General features: G+C 36.6%; 2 protein-coding genes across 2 annotated transcripts; both read left to right on the forward strand.

The window, feature by feature from the left end:
- Positions 1 to 8252: 8252 nt before the first annotated feature.
- On the forward strand, positions 8253 to 9517 carry LOC145121776 (very-long-chain (3R)-3-hydroxyacyl-CoA dehydratase PASTICCINO 2A-like; the record flags this gene model as incomplete). The annotated part of the gene is made up of 5 exons (XM_079057475.1): positions 8253 to 8336; positions 8419 to 8472; positions 8567 to 8637; positions 8740 to 8821; positions 9408 to 9517. Coding segments are annotated over 5 exons (384 nt in total), but the record flags the coding sequence as incomplete, so codon positions are not given.
- A 1798-nt stretch (positions 9518 to 11315) lies between these two features.
- Positions 11316 to 15672, forward strand: LOC145121777 (receptor-like protein EIX2). The gene is made up of 3 exons (XM_079057476.1): positions 11316 to 11740; positions 11885 to 13904; positions 15616 to 15672. The coding sequence occupies exons 1-3, from the start codon at positions 11316 to 11318 to the stop codon at positions 15670 to 15672; spliced, it is 2502 nt and encodes an 833-aa protein (XP_078913602.1).
- The last annotated feature ends 9605 nt before the right edge of the window (positions 15673 to 25277 follow it).

A 25277-nucleotide genomic window follows, 5' to 3' on the forward strand; every position in this document is an offset into this window, starting at 1 on the left:
GTGTAGAAAAATCATCAAAGGTCCAAATCAGAATCCGTAAATTCTGAGAGTTTGGAAAATGAGTCTAGTTTGTTCATAAATTTTCTCACGATTTTTAGTGACCTCCAACTTAGGTGAAAACGTCCATAATCACAGACTGGTCCGGATTGGTTCTTGAAATGATATGCAGTTTTGTAAAAATCACCATAAATTGTAGAAAAATCTTATGGAGATGTGCAAGTAGCCATTTTAAAGCTAAGAACTTGAACTACTTGCACCTTGTACAGTTTTGAAAACGAAAATGTTTAAGTTGACCAAAATAGTCCGTGAATGGAGTCCAACTTTTCTGATAAAAGCTGTTAGAAGAATTTAGTTGTGTTCTTGGTGTTTTAACTTGTATTCCCCCCCTTAAAACATAAAAAAACATGAAAATGTAGGGGTATGAACTCACCTTGTGTGATTTCAGTGGATGAGTGTGGGAGAAGGGAAGTGTTCAACTCAAGAACACTTGAAGAAGCCTTGAAGATTTCGAGAATCTAACACCAAAGGGATGGAATTTGTGTGAGCAATCAATGATTTGAGTAAAAGGAAATATAATAACCATAAGGAGGGTGATGATACTTACCAAATGAAGGAGAAAAGCTGGAAAATGCCTTGGAAATCTCGAATTTGTGTGAGAGGATTTGAGAGAAAAGTGGGTTTGATCTTTGGTGGAAATGAGGGAAGTGAGTAAGAATGAGGAGAGAGAGTGGGAGTCTTTCAGCTCTTTGGACGAGATAATGGCTGAAAAATGATGAGAAAGTACCTTGACATGACCAGGGTAGGCTGTGAGGAGTGGGTAGGGTGGCTGGCCATAGAGTGGCTGGCCATAAAGTAAAGCAAAGTCAACACTCCACCTCAATTATTCACCCACTAGATTTTATTCTTAAATAAAGATTTCCACAAAAATATGTTTAAATTATGAATATTTAGGGTCTTATATGTTAAAATATGATTTCTGGAGAAAATCTGGCGTTAAAATAATTAAAAACGGACTTAAAATGGAGTCGTGGTTGAAAACCGGGTGGAAAATGCCAAATCCGAAGTCAGGAGGGTGACTTCGGCCTTAGGAGCCATGGATCCGAAGTGGGGCTTGGTCGCGGATGCGGGTTCGAAGCGGAAAGGGAAGCTGCGGTCCGGGTAGCTAGAGCCGGAGGCGACTTCGGATGCGGGCTGTTCCATGTGGCTGCAGTCGGTGGCTGCGGTCGGCGGCTGCGGCTTGCTGGCTGCGGCTGCGGCTAGATGACCGCGGATCCTCAAGGAGACTCCGATTCAAGGAGGGTTTGATCCCTATAGAGGGACTCCGGCCCTAAGAGGCTATTTTCCAAGGAATCTTCCCGTTTCGCATGGTTTTTCACCAAATCAAGTGTCGGGATGCCCCAATTGATTACAAAAAGATCAAGGGAGGTTTTGAGAGAGATTTGGGAGAGATTTCGCATTCTTGGAGAGATTTCTCATACATAGAGAGATTTGGGAGATATTTCGCATTCTTGGAGAGATTTCTCATACAAAGAGAGATTTGGGAGAGATTTCGCATTCTTGGAGAGATTTCTCATACAAAGAGAGATTTGGGAGAGATTTCGCATTCTTGGAGAGATTTCTCATACAAAGAGAGATTTGGGAGAGATTTCGCATTCTTGGAGAGATTTCTCATACAAAGAGAGATTTGGGAGAGATTTCGCATTCTTGGAGAGATTTCTCATACAAAGAGAGATTTGGGAGAGATTTCGCATTCTTGGAGAGATTTCTCATACAAAGAGAGGTTTGGGAGAGATTTCTCATTCTTGGAGAGATTTCTCTTACTTAGAGAGTTTTGGAAGAGTCAGAGCGAAAGAGATTTGAAAAGATTTCTTTTGTGACCTTTTTGAGTGTTTGGCTTCGCAACGCAAGGTTCGTAAATCCCGTTAAGCCATGTTTTAGTGTCACACACACTCCCGATGAGTGTGCAGTAGTGTTTTATCGCTTTGGTTCATTGTTTAGCACTGTTAAGGCTACATAAATTCCAACACGTGAATTTTCCAATTGATGTTTTCTCATTAAATTAGTGAATTGTTCAGTAGTTACATAACGTAAACCCTAATATACAAGGGTTGACTGCGTTGACTGGTTTGACTTGTTGACTTAGTTCGACTTTGACTTGACCAGAATTTAACGGTTGTCACAAACCGTAACTTCTATGTTTCCTCGAAAGAATATCTAACTCTTGGACTTCTCGATAGCAGGTAGTGATCAATCCTGCATCTGCTCTTCGTACTATGTTGGACTTTCAATCGTAACCTTCGAGTTACAAAATAAATCCTTATTGAGGACTCCTTCTTCTTCTTAGGATAAGTACTTTCCTTTATCTATTGTAACAGACCAATGGGTCATGTTCTAACGACCTCTCATCGTATGAAGCAACGTTTAGACTCAAGTCTCTTAGAGTCAAATTCCAGAATGGAATATACCTTCCCTCATATTTTAATATGATATAATCATATTTTAGCATGTAGCATCACTAGCTACACACTTCTTTATCAACGAGCACGATGCTATCGGTCGCATTGATTTCAATCTTCTGACCTCGGTCAGATGCTACATCGAACTTGGTTCTCCGAACCACGTAACAAACTCATCGTAGTCGGACTCAATTTGATATGACCACTAGGGTCGGAATAACAACCATCTTACTAGTCATTACCGAAACAATGGTAATGACATACTTGAATAAAATGGAATCAATTACTAGCTTCTTCGTAACCTTGTGACTTTCCCTGATCCAAGTGTGAGTCCTATGCTTTCGGTAGTATAGGCCTCTACTACCATTCACACCTACTCATACTCGTCCCAAGTATTGTCTCGCAGTTAAACCAAGTCACCATACAACAAAAATCACACAATTATCCAACACATCAGATATTAACACCATAGATATCACATAGACATCCAAACCATAAATATCACATAGATATCAAAACCAAGGTTTATATTATATCTTGGAACGATTACACAAAGGTTCAAGTTCACCCTACACTATGCCGCTAATAGGCTACACTTCCAGATACTAGCCATATCTTAATACAAAGTTTTCATCCTTGATTTCTCGTATTGACATCTGCTTCGTCACGGATCATGTGGAATGACTTTGGCTTTGCTGGTTCTTTCTTCTTTGGGCAATTGATCGAGATATGCCCTTTTTCGTTACACTCATAACATACTTTGTTACTAGATGCACACTCATTGGCGTAGTGTCCAGATTTTCCACACTTGAAACATGTGACCTCCTCGCCACATCTTCCCAAATGTTTCTTCTTGCACTTATCACACCATCTTGCTTCATCTCTTCCTCCTTCGAACTTTTTCGAACCAGACTTTGAGAATTTTCTCTTCTCGTCGGATCTTGGGGATCCCTCAAACTTTCTTTTCTCACCAACTTCAACCTTGTTGGCGGTTCTTCCCTTGATCATTTCTTCGACAAACTTAGCAACCCAGATGGCCGCCTCAAGGGTAGGTGTCTGGCGTACTGGCACTGTGTACTCCCATGGTAGTCCCTTTGCATACCTATCTATCTTTGCCAGCTCGTCTGGGACAATGCGCAGAGCAAACTCCATCTTATCTGTGAAGGCATTGGTGTATTCATCAATGGACATGCTGTCCTTCTTTAAATATCAGGAATTGGTTCTCCAGTTCTAGCAGATCTTAGGCCGAGCAGAACTTTCGTTTGAATTGCACCAAAAATTCTGCCCAAGTCAGTTGCAGTGGCTCGTTGGGGCTTATGGTTTTCCCTAGAGTGTTCCACCAGCGAACAGCGCTGCCTCTGAACTGACGCACTGCATATGTGGTTTGTAGCTTGCCATTGCAACCACATGTTATGAACGTCAACTCCATCTTCGATATCCAATCCATAACTCCATTTGGGTTTTCTTTTCCCGTGAAAGTCGATGGCTTGCAAGTTAGAAAATCTTTGTACTTGCATCCATTTCTTTCGACCCCGTCGTCTTGGTTGTTTCTCCTAATCACTGGCGGATTAGCTTGACCAACGATCCCACTATAGTTCCCTCCTCCCGATTGGCCTCCATTCACTTCGGGCTCTTCAACTTGTATTGAAAGTTCTTCACGATTCTGCCGAAGCAGGCGTCTAGTTTCTTCCATCTGACGATCCAACATCGTTTGAATCATCAATTGTACTCCAACCATTGTTATCGGCTCAGGTGCTGCTGCTGCAACAACTACTTGCTCAATCACAGGTGGTTGATTCCTGTTTTCGTTCACGTTTCCAGCTCCACTTCTGGTTCTTGCCATTTTTGATCTATACACCGAATAAGGTGAATTTAGATCCTCTTTCACGATAGACATTTAAACCATCCATATCTCTCCGAAACATTTACATGCTAGTTCTAATACCGTAGTCATACGCTTAGAATCCTAAACACATAAGGTTTCCAGATCTGGTCGAAAACAGACCGTAGATCTGAACAAATAATATCATATATGGCAAACATATAACATTTAGCACATAAAAGCATTTTAGGCATCTTTCCTAAAATAAACTAGTCCTCGAGTCTAAAATATAACAGACACTCATCTCACAATCTTCACTTAGCATTCTAAGTTTAAGTCTAGAAATTTCCTACAAATTCCTAGTTCGCTTAAACTAATGCTCTGATACCAACTGTGACATCCCCAATTTCACGGCCAGAAAAGACCGATTTGTTTATGCTTTGTTTTAAAATCAGAGTAATCTTTTAAAGAAAACAGTTGCGGAATTTGTTCCCAAACAAAATATGATAAAACTTTATCAAAACATTTCTCAAAGAGAATGTACTTTTCATTAAATAATAAAACCTCGGGATGTCATGTTCCGATACAGACCAAAAAGCATAAACAGTACAATTTAACCTTACAGCAGTTATTTACAACTACTGGTCTATAATCCAAAATATCTCGTCAAGTCAACCAACTTATACTCGTGTGTCATTACCTCTAATGCAAAGAAAACTGAGTGGGTCAAGCTTAGGATCCTGGTGAGCATATAGGGTTTTCGACCCACAATAATATAATTATTTTATTCAATCATCAATCAATCAATCAATCAATCAATCCAAATTACCCATCCTCATTATCTCCTTTATTTCTTAAGGATTTACCCTAAGAATCAACTATCCTTTATTCATTTATTCCTAAGGACTGACCTAAGGAATTGACACAAAGTCCACCACTGCCAAGGTCCTCAAATTACAATCGGTAAACACTTAGTTCAACATACTTAACGAACACCTAGTTCTAACACTCCTAGTGAACACTTAATTCAAAACATCTGGTGAATACTTAGTTCTAAAACACTTAGTGAACACACTCAGTTCAACAACACCAAGTGAACACATCTAGTTCAAAAATACTTAATGAACACATTGAGTTCAAAAATATCAAGTGAACACATAGAGTTCAAAAATACCTAATGAACACGTTGAGTTCAAACACCAAGTGAACACATAGAGTTCAAAAATACCTAACGAACACATAGAGTTCAAAAACACTTATTATTTCGTCTCACATCAACTATTTCATCTACCCATGTTCTACCCAACATATTTGTAGATGCAAATACATATACAGTTTAAATCTTTTAAAACCTGTATAAAACATTAATTCAACATCCATCTCAAGTAAACAAACAATGTATAAACACATAACACATACTTCATAGCAAATACTTCATATATATGTGTTAGAAGAAAGTAACTACACACTCACTTGATAAGACGATGATCGGACAACACCTCGTCTCTTAAAACAATCGTTTCCGATAAAACCGGGACGTTTTCCCAAAAAAACGGGCTTGACGTGGACAGAGTTTCGGCTTGAAAATATAATTTTCTCGGGAACTTTGGAGCGTCGGGACTTGCTTCGGGTGTCGGGATGATATCGGGGCTTCGGGGGTATTTCTCGCAAAGTAGAAGAAAGAAAAAGGGGTGAAAGAAGTGGAAATTAGCAAAAAGATCGGCAGCCCTCGTGTTCTATTTATAGGGTGCTAAACTCCGATTTACGCTGGGCGTACTCCGCTGTCGACATGTACGTTGGGCGTACTGGGTGGATCAAACCGGACGCGTCACTACTTCGGATAAGCTCCGAATTAATATTTTTATTTATTTATTTTATTTATTTAAAAACTTCAGAAATACATAACTTCTGCATACGAGCTCCGTTTTGACGTTCTTTATATCCACGCGTAGGTGAGACTATGCTCTACAACTTTCATTTAGACTCCGTCGGCAAATTTTGATTTTATTTTTATTATATTATTTTTAGTAGGTCGGGACAGGAAAACTCCGTTAGAAATTCATAACTTCTTCATCTGACGTCCGTTTTCGTCTGTCTTCTTACCGTTGGACTACTATTGACGAGATCTTCGATTCTCGTTTAGATTGTTTCGACTAGAAATCACTCGATCTCATATTCGAACTTTGGGTTGCATACTGCTAAGTCGAAACTTAGAAAAATCATAACTTCCTCATACGAGATCAGATTTAGACTCTCTTATTATATATGCTCTCGATTTAACGTATTCTACGACTTTCGTTCAGATAACTAAGGCTAAATATCGCTCTATCGTAAATTCACTATTTACGTCACACAGTGTCGTACCGGTTCAGTCGCGAAACTTCGACATGTCATAACTTCCTCGTTATAACTCGGATTTCAGCATTCTTTATATATTCGGAAACCTTTCCACGACCACTACAACCTAGTTAAGATTATTCATTCTAAATAATCTTTTATCAAAAAAGTAAAATTTGATGCTTATCGTCTCTAAATTGACTAGCCGGGATCTACGGGCGTTACAATAAATCATCAGAATCAACAATTTACATGTATCACAAAGGAAATTGGAAGTTAATGTCTTGATGAAGTTTTCATGTATGGAGGGCAGGGATTAAGGGATAAATGTGTTAAAAATATTCTTGTTTCCTAATGATTCTGAATATGGAAGTAGGAAACAAATGTAAGCTTTCTTGAATCTTGACATATACCATCTTGCTTAGTTTTCCACATCTATTCATAAACATACAAATCCAGGTTGGAAATTAAGCAATCAGCTGAAGGAACAGAAGAAGTTCCTGGACTCTCTGAGGTGCTTGTGTACAAGACATATGAAGTGTGGGAACTGCTCAAAAGCGGGAGTCGTGTCAGATCTGTTGGATCTACCAATGCCAATGAGCTAAGTAGCCAATCTCACTGGTAAGTGTGTGTGTGTGTGTGTGACTGTGTGTATTTAGTTATAGCATTGTAGTTGTGAATATAAAATTAAGGTGGAATCTTTATGGAAAATGTTGTTGTGTAGCTTATTAAGAGTGACAGTTCGTGGGGAGAATTTGGTGAACGGACAGTTCGTGGTTATTTGATTTAGTGGGAAGTGAACGTGTGGGGAAGACCGAAGGAATCCCAATTCATAAATAAATCACTTTCAGCTTTAGGAGATGTGATTTTAGCTCTTGCATCAAAGACTTCTCACATTCCTTACAGGTATGTCTCTCATCTACCCCATCTTGGATTATTTATTTTTTTTATTGTTTTTTTCTTATTTCAATCTTCTTTTTGACCAAATCAGGAACTCAAAGCTTACCCATATTCTTCATAGCTCTCTAGGTGAGCTTTCTTTGCACATAATGTTGTGATAAAATTACAATACTACAATAAATAAATTAGTAAAAGTAGATTGATATTTTCTTGCAGGAGGTGATTGTAAGACATTGATGTTCATCGGATTTGGGAGAAACAATTTGTTCCCTGAATTTTGCATGCAGAGTGAGAGGTGTTGAATATTGCCCAGCTAGAAAACAAACTCATGTCACTGAGCTATTCAAGTACAAACAGCTGGTAATTAATTAGCAAACTACTTTCATTTATTTATTATATTGTTTTGTTATATAATTAAATTAATTATCTGTTGTTTATTTTGTTAAAAAAAATAGGCTAAGAAAGCAAAACATGATGAGAAAGAAACCAAAAAGTTGCACGATAATCTTCAGTCTATGCAACTCCGTCTTTCTGCAAGAGAACACATATGTAGAACTCTACAAGAAAAGGTAAATCAAGAAATAATAACAACATTAAAGAACAATTACTGATTATTATTATTATTATTTATTTATTTTGTGGTTTTAGGTGCCTGACTACAATATCGGAAAAAAGACCTCCATTAGTTACTTCCACATCAAAACTCCGCCTTCCTCTCAGAAGAATCACAAATTTTGTGTCCACTCCCAATTTCAGCAAAATTGCCTCAAATAAGTTCAAGATTGTATGTAATGTGGGGAATCCTTTATAGTTTTCCTGAGGTTAGAGCTTTCTTCCTTTTAGTTAATAATTTTCAGTTTTATAACAGTTTTACTGAGATAAAAAAAAACTTGATTGTGACAGGTTCAAACACATCCTATTGTTAGCTCTTTGGTCATTAGTTGGAGTATCACTGAGGTAAAAAAAACATTTGAGCTTGAAGAAATGGAAGAAAAAAATAAATGATTTCATTATTTTGTAACCATATATTATTTATGGTGCTGATAATTAGATTATTAGATACTCTTTCTTTGGGACAAAAGAGGCATTTGGTTCTACTCCACACTGGCTTTTATGGATCAGGTTTGACCTTCATTCTTTGGTCAACTAGGTTCAAGAATTTATTTCTCATTATTTTTGTACTCTCTTTTATAAAAATTGTAACTTTTGGTTGTGTGAGTGTAGGTATAGCACCTTTCTTGTGTTATATCCAACTGGCATCTCAAGTGAAATTGCTATGATCTATAATGCATTGCCTTATATGAAGGTAACAACCCTCCATTCCTACTACCATATAATATGACCATTTTACCCTTTTCTTTTCCTTGACTTTTTGTATTAAGTAAAAAAGAGACACCTATATAGATAGCTTACCGGATTTTTTTCCCATTAAGTCGTGTTATGGGTATCTAGGACCAGAATAAACTATCCGAATCCGAGTAAATGACCATTTTACCCATCTATTTAGAAATGATGCTTGTTAACAAAGAAGTAGTATCTAACTCTTGCTTGAGTAAATGGTTATTTTACCCTTCTCTTTGGCCAATGATCATTTCACCCTTCTATTTAAAAACAATGCTTGCTAACAAGGAAACAATATCTTACTTTTGTTAAATTAAATGACTGTTTAACCCTTCTATTTAGAAACAATGCTTACTCACAAAAGAAATAGTATCTTACTCTTGTTTGAGCAAATGATCATTTTACCCTTCTATTTAGAAACAATGCTTACCAACAAAAGAAACAATATCCTACTCTCCTTTGAGTACATGACCATTTTACCCTTCTATTTAATGAATGACCATTTGACCATTCTATTTGGTAAATGACCATTTTATCATTGTATTTTGCAGGAGTCTGAAAAGTATTCCATAAGGATGCCCAACAAATGGAACTTTTCATTTGATTACTTCTATTTTGCTGTTGTGGTGTTAGCAGCTCTATAATTTCATGTATAATTTAGGTGGGAAATCATCCGTTCTTATATGAAGATTTATTTGGTTATTGTTGTTGTATTATAATTTATAAACATTTATAACATTTTCCTTTTCTTTTGTTTTATTGGATATTATTATATTTCATTTTAAAAATGACATTTAATATTTCAATAATTTCTTAATTATTGACCCTTTTTTTTGTCTAAAAGGCTAAATCAGCGACGACCTGTTATAGTCACTAATTAGATAAACAAGTGATCACTTTCTATGGTCACTAATCGGATAAAACAGTGACGACTTTTATTGGTCACTAAGTAGATAAAATAGTGACGACTTTCATTGATTAGTGACAACATTTAGTGACGAAGTGGGTCGTCACAGATTTAGTGACGACTATATTTTAGTCACTGTTTAGTGACCATATTTATATCTGGTCACTAAATCGGTTTTGTGACGGACCTATAATGACGAAAAGTGACGACCGAAATTTTGGTCACTAAATCATTTAGTGACGACTCATTCTATTGTTAGTGACCATTTCGTTTTGGTCACTAATTGGCATATTTTTTGTAGTGTCTATAACTTCTTTGACAAATTATGCTCATTATTTCACAACTCTTTCAAAGACCACATATATTTATGGTAGTTTTTGTAACCAATATCTAGTCGCATAATAGTGGATTGAAGTTCATTTTATAGTACTTATCAAATAAAGAAGAATATTTTTTTTTTATTTTTTTTATTATTTTTTATTTTTTATATTTTTTAATAGAAGGATAAAATGGTCGTTTATTTTCATCCATGCATATATCATTAATTCGGTTAAATAAGAAACAATTTTAGTCCAAATCCTTGTTGGTTTTATTTGTTGCACGTTTGATCCTTTTGAGTAACATCGTCCCTGCAAAAACAAATCGATGGGAACTTTGTAGAGGGGAGCTGATCCGTACACAAAAAAATTTCTCCATACACAACAATTGGTGCTTTAAAATGTTATATTGTACAACTATATAATGCATGAATTGTTGTGTATGACAAAAAAATGTTGCACGTTTGATCCTTTTGAGTAACATCGTCCCTGAAAAAACAAATCGATGGGAACTTTGTAGAGGGCATAGTAAGAGGATAGCACTTGGAGGTCTGAGTCTGACCACCAAATTGCGTCTTGGAAACTGCTGGTAAAAATTCTGATTTAACTATCGCTTTCTATAATTAAGATAGTTTTGATGAATTGGTGTTCATTGAGCAGTTAAAGGAAAAAAAATAAAAAGAAACAAATCTTTGCTATTATAGATCATAGATTAAACGAATTCTGCCCTTTCCAAAAAAGTTGAATTTACTTTGTACATTTCTTTTCCCTTTTATTTTTCTAGTCGTAACTAGTGTAGCGTTTTTAATCAAAATATTTATTTCTGACGACTATGTAATTAAATAGTGACCATGGACTAAACCGTAATGGACCCAAATAGTATCATATCACTATTTTCATGGACGGACAGTGTATTTGATTCCATTAGTTTGCTTTTTGGGATTTATGTCACATAACTTCAGAACCAAAAAATATCAGACAATGGGAACACACACACACACACATATATTTGGGGCAATTTATTTCAATTATTCATCATTAATCTGACTTACAGCTTGGTAGGGGCAGTTTATTTCAATCCGTCATCATGAGATTGTCTTATAACATGGTTCAAATTTCATGGAAGCGAAGCATCCTATGCTCTACTGGAATGGCCCACCAATTTGAGGTCATTCACTTGTATCCTTCATCTTCACAATGAAGGCTATATAAACCGTCATGGGGGCAGCTTATACATGCATCAATACAATCTAAAAATCACCAATATTTGCACTTACATGATGAATCCTTGTGTTTTCATTATTTTCTCACTTCTCTATCTACATCTGGAGCCTTCAACTGCCAACCAATTGGTTATCAACAAGTGCTCCGATAACGAGAGAGATGCTCTCCTTCATTTCAAATCTCACCTTCAAGACTCCCATGACTCCGATCATCTCCCTACTTGGAGAGCTGACAAACATGACTGTTGTACATGGGAAGGAGTCACGTGCAACAACCAAACAGGCCATGTTACAAAGCTTAATCTCAGCGGCTATAATCTTGAAGGTGAGATTAGCCAATCATTACTTAACTTAAGCTACTTGAATAATCTTTATCTTTCAGGCAATTCTTTTAATGGAACCATTCCCACCTTCATTGGTTCCATGACTCAGTTAAGGTACCTTGATCTTAGCGATAATGATTTTGAAGGAATAATTCCCAGATCAGTTAGTTCCTTGACCAAATTAAGAGCTCTTCGCCTCAACCTTAATAATCTTAATGGAACCATTCCCAGGTTCATTTGTTCCTTGACCGAATTAAGGATGCTTGACCTTTCTTATAACTCTCTTTATGGAACCATTCCTCCAGAGTTTGGAAACCTCACCAACTTGGAAATACTTGTACTTTCATATGCTGGAAGGTGTAGAGTTGAAAACCTAGATTGGTTATCTCATCTCTCTCATATGGAGATACTTTATATGGATGGGATTTCCTTAGCCAGTCAAAATCATTGGGTAAATGTAGTTCTGAGTATCCCAAAACTATTTACCTTGAGTTTAAAGGGATGCGAGCTGTCACAGGTCATGTATCCATATTCTTCATTTCTCAATTCTTCTTCATCTTTGATAAGCCTCGTTCTTGGAAACAACAATCTCACCTCATCCATGTATCATTGGATGTTTCCATTAACCAGCAATAAGCTCCAGTATCTTTATCTCTCTGACAATATGTTAGATGGGATACCCAAATATCTTGGTAACCTCTCTAGTTTGGAAAATTTGATATTTGATAACAACTCTGCAATGATCGAATTTCCTGTTTTTCTGAACAACTTGTCTGATGAGATCAGAACACTGAAAAATCTTTTCTATCTTGATATTTCCAACAATGGAATTTTAGACACCGTTCATCAGGATTTTTGGGACATGTGGCCTTCTCAATTAAGATATCTAAATCTCTCTTCTAACAGCATCAGTGGGAAAGCACCAGATTTATCATCAGCTTTTGACAACAATTCAGTAATAGATTTGAGTTCCAATAACTTTTATGGTCCAATATCAAATGTTTCTTCCACTGTAGCATCGTTAAATCTTTCCAGAAACAAATTCTATGGAGGAATCTCATTTTTATGCCAAATTGTACATGGGAACTTATCATTTGTTGACCTTTCCCATAACTTTCTAAGCGGACAACTTCCAGACTGCTTGTGGCATTTCAAAGAACTAAAAGTTCTTAATCTAGGGCACAACAATCTTTCTGGAAGGCTTCCTCCCTCTATTGGATCTTTGATACAACTCGAAGCATTGTACTTATACGAGAACAACTTCTCTGGAGAATTACCTTTTTCCATAAAGAATTGCACGAGTTTGACCTCATTAATTTTGTGGGCCAACAAGTTTTCTGGCAATGTGCCTGTTTGGATTGGTGAAAACTTGTCGGGGCTGTATGTTCTTATCCTAAGATCAAACAACTTCTTCGGAACCATCCCTTTGCAATTATGTCGATTAGCAAATCTTCAAATTCTAGACTTGTCCATAAACAATCTCCATGGATCCATCCCATCATGTTTGAATAATTTTACAAGTATGGTACAAGAAAGATTCTTACCGACACAAAATGTACATTCCTATATATTTATGTGGTTTTATTCAGATGGTATACGTATTTCCTTTAAAGATAAGTATGTTGACAATGCAATAATCGGGTGGCAAGGAGATGAACGTGAATTCTCTAGTAATCTAAGGTTGTTGAAGATGATTGACCTGTCAAGCAACAATTTAACAGGTCAAATCCCATACGAGATTACCAATCTTTATGAACTGGTTTCACTAAACTTATCAAATAACGCTCTACTTGGAGAGATTCCATGGAATATTGGTCAGATGAAAAAGCTTTTAACTTTGGATTTATCTAGAAATAATTTTTCAGGAGGAATACCATCAAGCATGTCTGGTATGACTTTTTTAAGTCATCTAGATGTTTCATATAATAGCTTGTCAGGGAGAATCCCATCTAGCACTCAACTTCAATCCTTTCCTCCTTCAAGATACGATGGGAACGCAGGACTATGTGGACCTCCCCTTACCAAAAAATGTCTTGGAGATGAAGAATCAGAAGCAACATCAGTCAATGATAAAAGCGAGGGTGATGGGGAAGACATAGATGAATTTTGGGGATGGTTCTATATTGGTGGGGTAACCGGTTTTGTTACTGGATTTTGGATAGCATGTGGCACTTTACTTCTCAATGGTCGAGGGAGACATGTATTTTTTCACTTTTATGATAGCTTCAAAGATTGGGTTTATGTGAAGATTATGTTGTTCATTGTAAATTTGCAAAGGGTTAGACATACATAGTTTCTCATCTAATTTTTCTTTGTAACTTATTTTCTAGCATGTATCTTAATTATCTTCAACAGACCTATTAATGGTCTTATTTTGGGCTAGATGTTTGGTAATGTAATCTGAAAGGGGTTTTAAGTCCTCGATATCAATAAAATTGTCACCAACACCATGGGTGGCCATTTCTCGCATTGTGTGAAATAAAACATTCTGAAAAGTTCATACTTTGTAGCATGTAAAAATAAGATGAAAATGTAGCTATTGTTGTAAATTTGATGGACTATTTTTATAGGACAATTCTCAATGTAGATTATTTTTAGAGTAGTACTTAAGAGATGATACATCCATATATACTCTGTACTACAATGATAATATTTGTAACTTCAACTCACTTGGAACGAACCTAGATGATCCAACGTCCTTTCAAGTGCCCATTGAAGATCCATTGTGTTTATCTACATAAGATTGACCTTTTTTCAATCAACTTAAGTAATTGATTAATACCAGCTTCCGAATTATAGCATAAAGTGAGCATACATATCAACACAACAATATAATTAATTTAATCATCTATATCTCATCAATTTGAAGACTTTCCCAAGTTTGACCAATTTAGATCAAAATGCGTGATTTTGGTTCCAGACTCGATACATATAGTAAGACTTAACAAATAAAATCCGTTCATGGATTTACCTCAAACGAACTTTTTTGAGGCCTGGTGCTGTCATACGAACGTTGATTGTGCAGCCATTGAGTAACCACCTCATATAACTCATAGACAACTTTAGCAGCTCCTTTTGAGAGTTCATGATTTTCATCCATGATTTGATACAACAATATTCAAGCAAAGATATCACATAATGACTAGCCTTCTAGACTAAAAAAATTACAAGAGTTCCACTATGGTAATTATTTATTTATTTATTTTGTAACAATATTGAATCTTGACAACACCAAAGGAAGTTTCTTAAAATCCACGACGAGTGAAGCATTTACATACTATTATGAATCTCATAAAAGATAGTCAAGCTAGCGGCGCAGCATGTTGTCCGTTTGCCTTCAATCGATATGTATTGAACTATTTTAGTCGAATTCAATATAAAATATATAAAATGCGAGCATCCATTTGGAACATTGCCAAAGAAAGATGTAGTATTTCAGAAAAGAAGAACATACTTAGCTAGCATAAAATAAAAGTATCCAAATCAGGTCTTGGTTCATCAATTTGTGAGTCATCTCCTTCTGGTCTTGGGGTTTGCTGCTGCCGGAAAAACCCTTCATCACATCTCAGAGAGGTGTGTGTGCATAGAAAAGATCTGCCTCTTCTTCTTATTTATACTTCCAAACTCCTCCAATCATAACTAAAATCGAAAATCGAACGGATCCAGGTGATTGCATATCAAGTAGCCATGGATTCACTACAAGAAGAACAACATGTATAGACGACACCTATCCAGACGACATATGTCATCGGCAAAAGCTACGCTATACCGACGACATGTCATCGGTACAACATTTTCCAACTTTGACCATATGTCTTTGACCAAAAAAGCTATCCTGATGACAAGCTATCCCGACGACAGGTCGTCTGCATAGACTCGGCGGGAAGGGGCAAAACATTGGTGGTATATAGAGAACCAATGCCGACGACATCTCATCGGTATAGGATATTAAAAAAATATTTTTGATTTATTTATATTCCTTGTCGCAGAAAATCAAGACGTCGTCGTTTTCGTCAACATATGCTGACGACATGTCGTCTGTATAGGGTATTAAAAAAATAATTTAGGTTTATTTTTAATCCGTGTCGCAGAAAATCAAGACGATTTCGTTTCGTAATCCTATACCGACGACATGTCGTCTGGACAAAGTGGGGTAGATCCGCGTGAAAACCATTTTTTATTTATTTTTTTAATGACGTAAAGCGCAACTACATAGTTTTGATTTACCTATACCGATGACTTGTCGTCGGCATAGGGTTTCCCGGTAACAAAACTCGCAAACTGCGTTCATTTTGCAGTCGCTTGGGTTTTCTTTTCCCTCTCAAGCTATTAAAATAAAACTAATTATAAAATCAAATTAAATTAATTTAAAAAATTAAACTAATAACAAAGAAGAAAATATTAAATTAATTATAAAATTAAATTAAATTAATTTTAAAATCATATTAAATTAATTATAAAATCAAATTAAATTAATTATTAAATCAAATTAATATTAATATTAAAATAAAATAAAACTAATTATAAAATCAAATTAAATTAATTTAAACACTTAAACTAATAACAAAAAAGAAAATATTAAATTAATTATAAAATCAAATTAAGTTAATTTTAAAATCAAATTAAATTAATTATAAAATCAAATTAAACGGTATATTTTTTAAACCAAAATATTATGTAATATAATATTAAAAGTACGATGATATAATAGAAAATAAATAAAAGTATGATGTTATAATTAACAAAATTAAGATACTTTTGTTAATTATAACATTATACTTTTGTTTATTTTCTATCATAACATCGTACTTTTAAAATTATGGATTAAATAACGTACCGTATAATATGATTTTCTTATTAAAACACGTTGAATCATTGATTTTTAGTTTAAGTTTCTTCTTCATAACCATTGTGAATACTCTATCAATTCCGTCTGATTTTTACTTCTCGAGTATATATTTTTTATATACTTGTGAATACTCTATCCATTCTCGGGTATATATTTTTTTATATAGCCCAAATACAATCTAACTTTCGATAACTATATATATATATATATATATATATATATATATATATATATATATATATATATATATATATATATATAATATAATTTTTAATAATGAAACAGCAATGACAATCGATAAGAGTTGGATTGGAGAGAACCGAATGTCTTCAAAATACTTGGAAGGTCTTAAAAACTTTATGAAGATTGTTGAGAAACATGTCAACTCTAAAGGCAAAGTGCGTTGTCTGTGCAAAATGTGTGTGAATTCGTATCGACATGTTTTGTCTACGGTTTATGCCCACTTACATGACATTGGGTTTCTAGAAACATATACTACGTGGATTCATCACGGTGAGAAACATGTTGGTTCTTCAAATTTAAGCTACAATTCGACTCCAAGAATAAACACTCCAGTAAACACGCCCACAAGTAATGAGATGTTTGATGTAATTGATGATGTTATGGCGGAACAAAATACAAATGAAGAAAATATAGACGAGGAGGGACGAGGTATAGACCCAGAATTTGATGATTTGTTTGAGGAGCTCAATACCAAGTTATACCCTGAATGTAGCGATATGTCTGCCTTAAACGTTTTGGCAAAGCTGTTGCATATTAAAGGGATCAATAGATGGACAAATAGTTCATTTCACCAGCTTGTAGAGTTACTAAGAGCTGCTTTCCCGAAGAGCAAGATTCCAGCCTCACACTATGAAGCTAAAAAGAAGTTGAGAAAGATAGGGTTAGGATATCAATCGATCTACGCTTGCAAAAATGATTGTGCTTTGTTTTGGAAGGAGAATGGTTTCATGCAGAATTGCCCGATTTGTAAGGAGAGTAGATGGGTGGACGCAACTACAAAGGGGAAGAAAGTACAACAAAAAGTGTTATGGTACTTTCCTTTGACTCCAAGACTTCGACGAATGTATAACTCCAAATTCACAGCTAAAGATATGGTTGGCATAATAGTGGACGCTCAATAGATGGTATGATGTATCATCCGATTGATGGGAAGTCATGGCAAGATTTTGATCAAAGATATCCAGAGTTTGCTAAAGAACGTAGAAATGTTCGTCTAGGTATGGCTGTTGATGGCTTCAATCCATTCGGAAACTTTAATAGTACTTATTGTACTTGGCCGGTTATATTGACTACCTACAATACACCACCATGGATATGTATGAAAGAGTCTTCTTTCATGCTAAATTTGCTGATTCCTGGCCCTAAATCACCCTTAAAGGATATTGATGTTTTCTTGAGGCCTTTGGTGGATGAGTTGAAAATGTTGTGGGCCGAAGGAGTCCAAATGAGAGATGCATCAACCAACACCGTATTCAACATGCGTGCAATGTTGTTATGGACTATCAATGATTTTCCAACACATGGAAGTTTGTCTGGATGAAGTGGTCAAGGTTACTTAGCATGCCCTACTTGTAACGCAGACACATCTTCCATTCATGTCACCAACAAGATGTCTTATGTTGGTCATAGACGATTCTTGCATATGAACCATAAGTGGAGGCAAAGTTTATTGTTTAATGGTCAACCTGAGAGAAGACCACATCCAAGACGATTCAGTAATACTGCTATATTAAAGCAACTGGCTTGTCTCCCTGATCATATTCTAGGGAAACATCTTGAGCATGGGGGTGCAACAAGAAAGCGCAATGATGAAACAAGAAAAAGAGAGTTGAACTAGACGAAACATAGTATCTTTTTTGAGCTTGAGTATTGTTCTTCCCTCGAGCTAAAACACAATATAGGTTTTATGCATGTGGAGAAAAATGTGGATGAGAGTGTTTTAAATATTGCACTGATGAATGAAAAAACCAAAGACAAATGATTTTCCCTTGGTTGTCGATTTAGGTGATGATGATGATGATACATACTCTATTGATGGTGATGATATGCACTTTTTAGATAATGATGACGATGGTGAATTAAGTGTGGCTCATACTATAAACGATGACAGTTTCTTTAATGATGACAATGATGGTGGTGATACGTACTCTTCTAGATAATGATGACGATTTCATAAACGATGACAAATTCATTAATGACAATGTTGTACATGTATATTGTTCTTGTGATGATTTTGATTGATGGTATGTTACGGTTGTTATACATTTTGATTGCTTAAAATTGTTTATTAGTTTTTTTAAAGTATGTTTAGTATATTTTCTAATATTTGTTAAATAGATGGCTACACATGTTGCGAGGGGGCATGGAGGAGACGGCGGGAAACTGATGGGTTTTAGGTACAACAAATAAACTAGAAAACAATTCCTAAGTTCACATGCAACCTACTTTGGATCTATGTTTTAACTATTGAACATATAACTTTGAATTGCAAAACAAGAACCCTAGAGGAGAGAGGCTAATTTCGAAATTAACAAACTAGGGTTTAGGGTTTACATACCTTTCAATTGTTATAGCAAACAATTGATATTCCCTTGATCTTGATCTTGATCTTCTTGGAAGCTTTAGCACCACAAGTGTAATGCCTCTAATGGAATCACACCCAATGACTAGCAAGAAGGAAAGTAGAAGAAGAGAGAGGGGAGGGAGTATGCAATTTCGGCCAAGGTATTCTTCCAAAGAATGAGTACCCTAAAATGTGAGCCAGGAGGCTCCTTAAATAGTTGAGGGAACTAGGGTTTAGGGAAAACCCTAGTTATCCTTTGCTTAGGGCCTAAGCAAGACCCAAGGCCTTATCTTGGACCCCTTGGACGAATTCTCTAGGGTTTCCCCTAGGGTTTTCGTCCACCCCCTTCCAAGGGAGTTCTGGATCCTTCCCTTCAACTATCAGTTAATTGCAAACTAGTCCCTGCACTTTATAATTAATTATTTTAACCCCAAAATCAATTCTGATTAATTTCTGGCTAACAATTAATTAAACATAATGATTTCTAATTAATATATTAATCCATTAACATATTAATAAATCATTTATATATATTAATTTATTAATCTTATAAATTAATATCTCTCCTTTCATAATTTCCTTGTCTAGTTGCTAGGTTGAGGGCAACCCGAAAGGACTGTGCTGCTATCAATTCAAGTACATACCAATTATAGTTATGGGCTTAGACACCTAATCCAACAGTCTCCCACTTGGATAAGTCTGTAACTATAATTGCTAGTATGCCTTCTAAATTTGACCAGCAAATTGTAGCTTTCAAAAAGCTGCTGCCGAACTCTGACCCAGTCAGTTATGTGTCCTAAGATAAGTGATCATATAACCCTTCGTTCTGCTTGATATCCCCAGACAAAAGACATGGAATGTAATCAATCTCTTTGTCCAGAATCTATGCTTCCCGATTCCTGATTTGTGATGATGAAGGACTTCTAATCGAACACATCAATTTAGTCCTGGCTGGGCCCAACACATAAGTCAACACCAAATCATCGAGGGGCCCACATATATCGCTTTTCCTGTTAGGGCAAAAGGAACGAATAAACGTTGACTCATATGCTTGTATCTTTTACTCATCAAATTATGCATGACAATACGTTTTATAACACCAAGTTCCTGATGCGTTTTCGTATCACCAATGCACAACCGACTTGTAAATTACAACTCATATATCTTCGTTTCAAGATTATAAGATATTATCGTCTCAGTATTACTCGTGATGAATTCCATGAAGTGATACTCTGAGCGAGGGTTTATCCAGTACTCAAATCTCAATTTCTGAGTACTCATGAACGTTGCAGCAATTCTATTGCCATGTCTATCCTTAGACAATCTACAATCCAGTTCATGACAGTCTTAATTCACTACTTACTTCCAAAAGTATGAGTGACTGTGGAGTTTGAATAATCTTATTATTCGGGAAGTAAAACATGCAAAAATGAAACACAATAATAAACAATTGACAAAAGGCAGAAACTAAACTTATAAATAATACTTTATTATTTAATCACCAAAAGTCAATTACATTTACTTTGTTACAAGTTTCAGAATAAAACTAATCTAACTACTAAAACTAATATCATCTTTCAGTCCTATGCTCCGTGCATGCTGAATATGCTTAGCCCTACTCAGACCCTTTGTGAGGGGATCTGCTGGGTTATCTTCAAATGACACCCTCTTTACTATAAGATGGCCTTCTTCAACTCTATGTCTGATGAAATGGTACTTTCTGTCGATATGTCTGGTCTTACCATGATCTCTCGGTTCCTTTGTCAAGGCAACCGCTCCTTCATTATCGCAGAACAGTTCCATAGGCTCCTGGATGGTTGGAACAACTCCGAGATCCCCAATGAAGTTCCTCAACCAAGCTGCTTCTTTCGACGCTTCACTTGCTGCTATGTATTACTGATTCACAAGTAGAATCAGCCACCGTATTTTGCTTGGAACTCTTCCAAGTAACTGCTCCTCCATTCAGTAAAAACACCCAGCCCGACTGAGAACGGAAGTTATCTCTATCCGTCTGAAAGCTGGCATCACTGTAACCATCTACTCTCAAAGTATCACTGCCACCAAGCACAAGGACCCAGTCCTTTGTCCTTCGCAAATACTTGAGTATATTCTTAACTGCTATCCAATGAGATCTACCTGGGTTTCCCTGATAGCGACTGACCATGCTCAAAGCAAATGCCACATCAGGGCGAGTACATGTCATAGCGTACATGATCGATTCGACAGCGGAAGCATAAGGTACACGACTCATGTCATCTATTTCAACATCTGTATTCGGGCATTGAGTCTTACTCAATTTGGTATTGCTCTGGATAGGTAGCTCTCCCTTCTTGGAATTTTACATACTAAACCTCTTTAGTACCTTATCCAAGTATGTGCTCTGACTAAGTCCAATTAGTCTCTTCTTTCTATCTATCAATATTCTAATCCCAAGAATATAGGCAGCTTCTCCAAGGTCTTTCATGGCAAAACACTTTCCAAGCCAAGACTTAACTTCTTTCAAGGTTGGAACGTCGTTACCAATGAGTAATATGTCATCGACATACAACACCAGAAAAGTTACTATACTCCCACTAGCCTTGATATACACACAGAACTCATCTTCACTTCTAGAGAAACCAAACTCTTTGACTTTCTCATGGAAGCAAAGATTCCAACTGCGAGATGCTTGTTTCAATCCATAAATGGATTTCTCAAGCTTGCACACTCTATTGGGGAACTTTGCATCAACAAAACCCTCTGGCTGACTCATGTAAACATCTTCAGCCAACTTCCCATTAAGGAAAGCAGTTTTGACATCCATCTGCCAGATTTCATAATCATGAAAAGCAGCTATGGCGAGCAATATCCTAATAGATTTAATCTTAGCCACTGGCGAGAAGGTCTCATCATAGTCAACCCCTGGGGTTTGAGTGAAACCTTTTGCAACCAGTCGAGCCTTGAATGTGTGCACATTTCCATCCATGTCTGTCTTCTTCTTGAAGATCCATTTGCACCCAACTGTCTTACGACCTGGTGCACTATCAACCAAATTCCAAACTTGGTTGTCATACATGGACTTAATCTCGCTGTCCATTGCCTCTTTCCACTTAGAAGCCTCTGGGCTTGCCATTGCTTCCTTATAAGTGACTGGTTCATCTAAGTTTATCAGTGTTCTGTCACTTATGAATGTGTCACCATCTGAAGTAATATGAAAACCATACAACTCAGGTGGCACACTCACCCTAGTGGATCTTCTAAGAGGTAATGAGTTATCGATTGGTTCAACAGGAACTGTTTCCTCTGGTTGAGTGCTAGTGTCATCTAAGGTTCCTTCATTGGCTGACTCTTGAATTTCTTCAAGATCAATAGTGCTCCCACTGTCCTCTTTGAATATGAGCTCTCTTTCAAGAAAGACTCCTCTTCGTGCTACAAAGACCACGTTCTCACTAGGCCTGTAGAACAAATATCCAAAAGACTGCTTTGGGTAACCAATGAAAACACATTTCTCACTTCTAGCTGCTAGCTTGTCGTGAGTCTCTCGTCTTACGAAAGCTTCACAACCTCAGACTTTAATATGTGCTAACGAGGGAACTTTCCATGTCCACATTTCGTGAGGTGTTTTGGCAACCTTCTTTGTAGGGACAAGATTGAGGATGTGAGCGGCTGTCTCTAAGGCATACCCCCAGAAGTGAATGGGAAGCGAAGCCCGACTCATCATAGAACGAACCATGTCTAACAAGGTTCGATTGCGCCTCTCAGCTACACCATTTAACTGTGGTGTCCTAGGAGGAGTCAATTGTGAGACTATCCCACATTCTTTCAGATAGTCGTTAAACTCGATACTAAGATACTCCTCGCCTCTATCAGATCTAAGTATCTTTATCTTTCTGCCCAATTGATTTTCAACTTCATGCTTAAACTCTTTGAACTTTTCAAAAGTTTCTGACTTATGCTTGATCAAGTAGATATATCCATATCTGCTATAATCGTCAGTGAAAGTCACATAGAATCGATTAGCATCTCTTGTAGTTGATCTGAAGGGCCCACACACATCTGTGTGTATGAGATCCAACAAACCTTCACCTCTTTCACAAGACCCTGTGAATGGTGATTTTGTCATCTTTCCCAAAAGACAAGATTCACACATATCATCTGACTTTAGGTCAAATGATTCCAACACTCCATCCTTTTGGAGTTCGGCTATGCGTTTCTTGTTAATGTGTCCAAGACGACAATGCCACAAGCACGCCTTGTCTACACTTTTAGACAAGTCAATATTAAGTACACTATTTCCTAGGCTATCAACACAAGTCACTGTTTCATACACACCATTACAAGGCAAAGCTTCAAACATAAAAACACCATTCTTATAAACAGAAATTGAACCATTCAAATCATTAAAAGAATATGTAAAACCTTGTCTGAACAATGCATGAAATGAAATAATGTTTCTCGTCATCTCAGACGAATAGCAACAATTTATTTAATCTAATCTAACATCATTACTAAGCAGAAGCTGATAAACTCCGATCTTGGTTACTGGTGAAGACTTTCTGTTTCCCATGATCAGGTTTATCCTTCCTCGCTCTATCTCCTCACTTTCCTTTAGACCCTGCAAATCAGAACAGATATGAAAACCACATCCTGTATCAAGGATCCATGAACGAGAAGATAATGAGTTATTAGCAGAAATAGTGTAAATACCTGCCGAAGATGGCTTCACTTTTCCATCCTTGATATCTTGCAGATATTGTGGGCAAGATCTCTTCCAATGCCCCTTTTGATTGCAGTAAAAGCAAACGGCCTCTTTTGGATCAGAAACATGGGGAGTGGAACCATTGGGCTTAGCCTTTGGGCCATTACTAGATGACCCAGCTTGAGCCTTGCTCTTCCAGTTTTGCTTGGGAGGACCTTTCCTTTTTTTCCCCTTTCCCTGTCCAATAGCCAAAATAGGGGCACTCGTAGGTGTGGAGGGTATACTTTTACCCTTCATCCCTGCCTCAGCTGTCTGCAACAAGTTGTGCAATTGGGCCAAGGTCTGCTCGGTATTGTTCAAATGGTAAGTTAGAATAAACTGACCATAACATTCAGGAAGTGAGTTCAAGACCATGTCAATGGCCAATTCCTCATCAAAGTGAATATTGAGCTTGACCAAACGCTCTATTTAGCGTTGCATTCTTTGCACATGTGACACAACCGACTCCCCATCTTTCATCTTGCAAGCCATGAGTGACTTGACTACTTCGAACTTTTCTTGACGAGCTCGCTTATGGTACTTTTCCATAAGGTCCTTGTTCATCTCGAAAGGCCAGTAGTCCTCATAGTACCTCTGCAGTTCTGGGGACATAGTTGCCACCATGATGCATGCCACTTTGGTAACATCATCGTAATGTTTCTTGTAGGCAGCAAGATCTTCAGGAGTAGCTTCATTCTCATCAAGCTCTTTGAGCTCCTTTTCAAGAACATATTCTTTGTTCTCGAAACGAAGAGCCATCTTGATGTTGCGCATCCAATCGTTATAGTTTGAGCCATCCATAACGACTTTGGAGCATATATTGAGCAAAGAGAAGTTTTGGTTGGAGGAGGACGAAGCAGAAGTGTTTCCAGGAGTAGACATCTGAAAAGAAAGAAAGTTTTAGTTAGATTTCAAGATACCTTAATAGAATAACCCAAAGATATAATATCAAGGTTAGGATCCAACTATGAAGATTCACAACTTAGAAATGGGATGCCGAGATCCAAGTGCAAATTTCATAAAGGTAGGTGAATGACGATTCACCAATTCCACCATTAGACGAAACAAACGAAGTGAAATTCCTAATTCTTTTGAGATACATTGAAACTGTTCAATGGCATGTTTTAATCTCAGATTATGCTCTTCTATTTGTGACTGGAATGCCGAGGATCACAAACAAGATGTGAATAACCATGCAAATGTGCTTGGTAACCTCATTGTCTTTATCATTAACTATTGATGTGCTGGTAAACCACACACACTCCATCAAAATGACAATTATGAGATACCCATTACTACTCTTTATTAGTGCATTTTAGTGTGTTGGTTAACCACACACGCTCCACTAACGACCAATAAAGCATAATGTGCAATTTCATGGATTAGCATACTTTTCACATTTTTCCTAAAGTAACTAGAGTTGGGATTTTGAAAATAATGTTCTAGTACTTTCTTTAATATCATTATACTTTTAATGAGAAGAAGTTGTCCTATCAAA

Source organism: Lactuca virosa, chromosome 6 (assembly GCF_052849685.1).
Source record: "Lactuca virosa cultivar CGN04683 chromosome 6, Lactuca_virosa_CGN04683_v6, whole genome shotgun sequence".
Classification (NCBI taxonomy): domain Eukaryota; kingdom Viridiplantae; phylum Streptophyta; class Magnoliopsida; order Asterales; family Asteraceae; genus Lactuca; species Lactuca virosa.

What these genes read in the sequence shown, in the direction of transcription:
- LOC145121777 (XM_079057476.1), top strand. Translation starts at nt 11,316, where the DNA reads ATGCATCAATACAATCTAAAAATCACCAATATTTGCACTTACATGATG. An exon ending in GGTTCCATGACTCAGTTAAG is followed by an intron (nt 11,741 to 11,884) that starts GTACCTTGATCT and finishes GACCGAATTAAG; the next exon opens with GATGCTTGACCTTTCTTATA. An exon ending in TCATTGTAAATTTGCAAAGG is followed by an intron (nt 13,905 to 15,615) that starts GTTAGACATACA and finishes TCCTTGTCGCAG; the next exon opens with AAAATCAAGACGTCGTCGTT.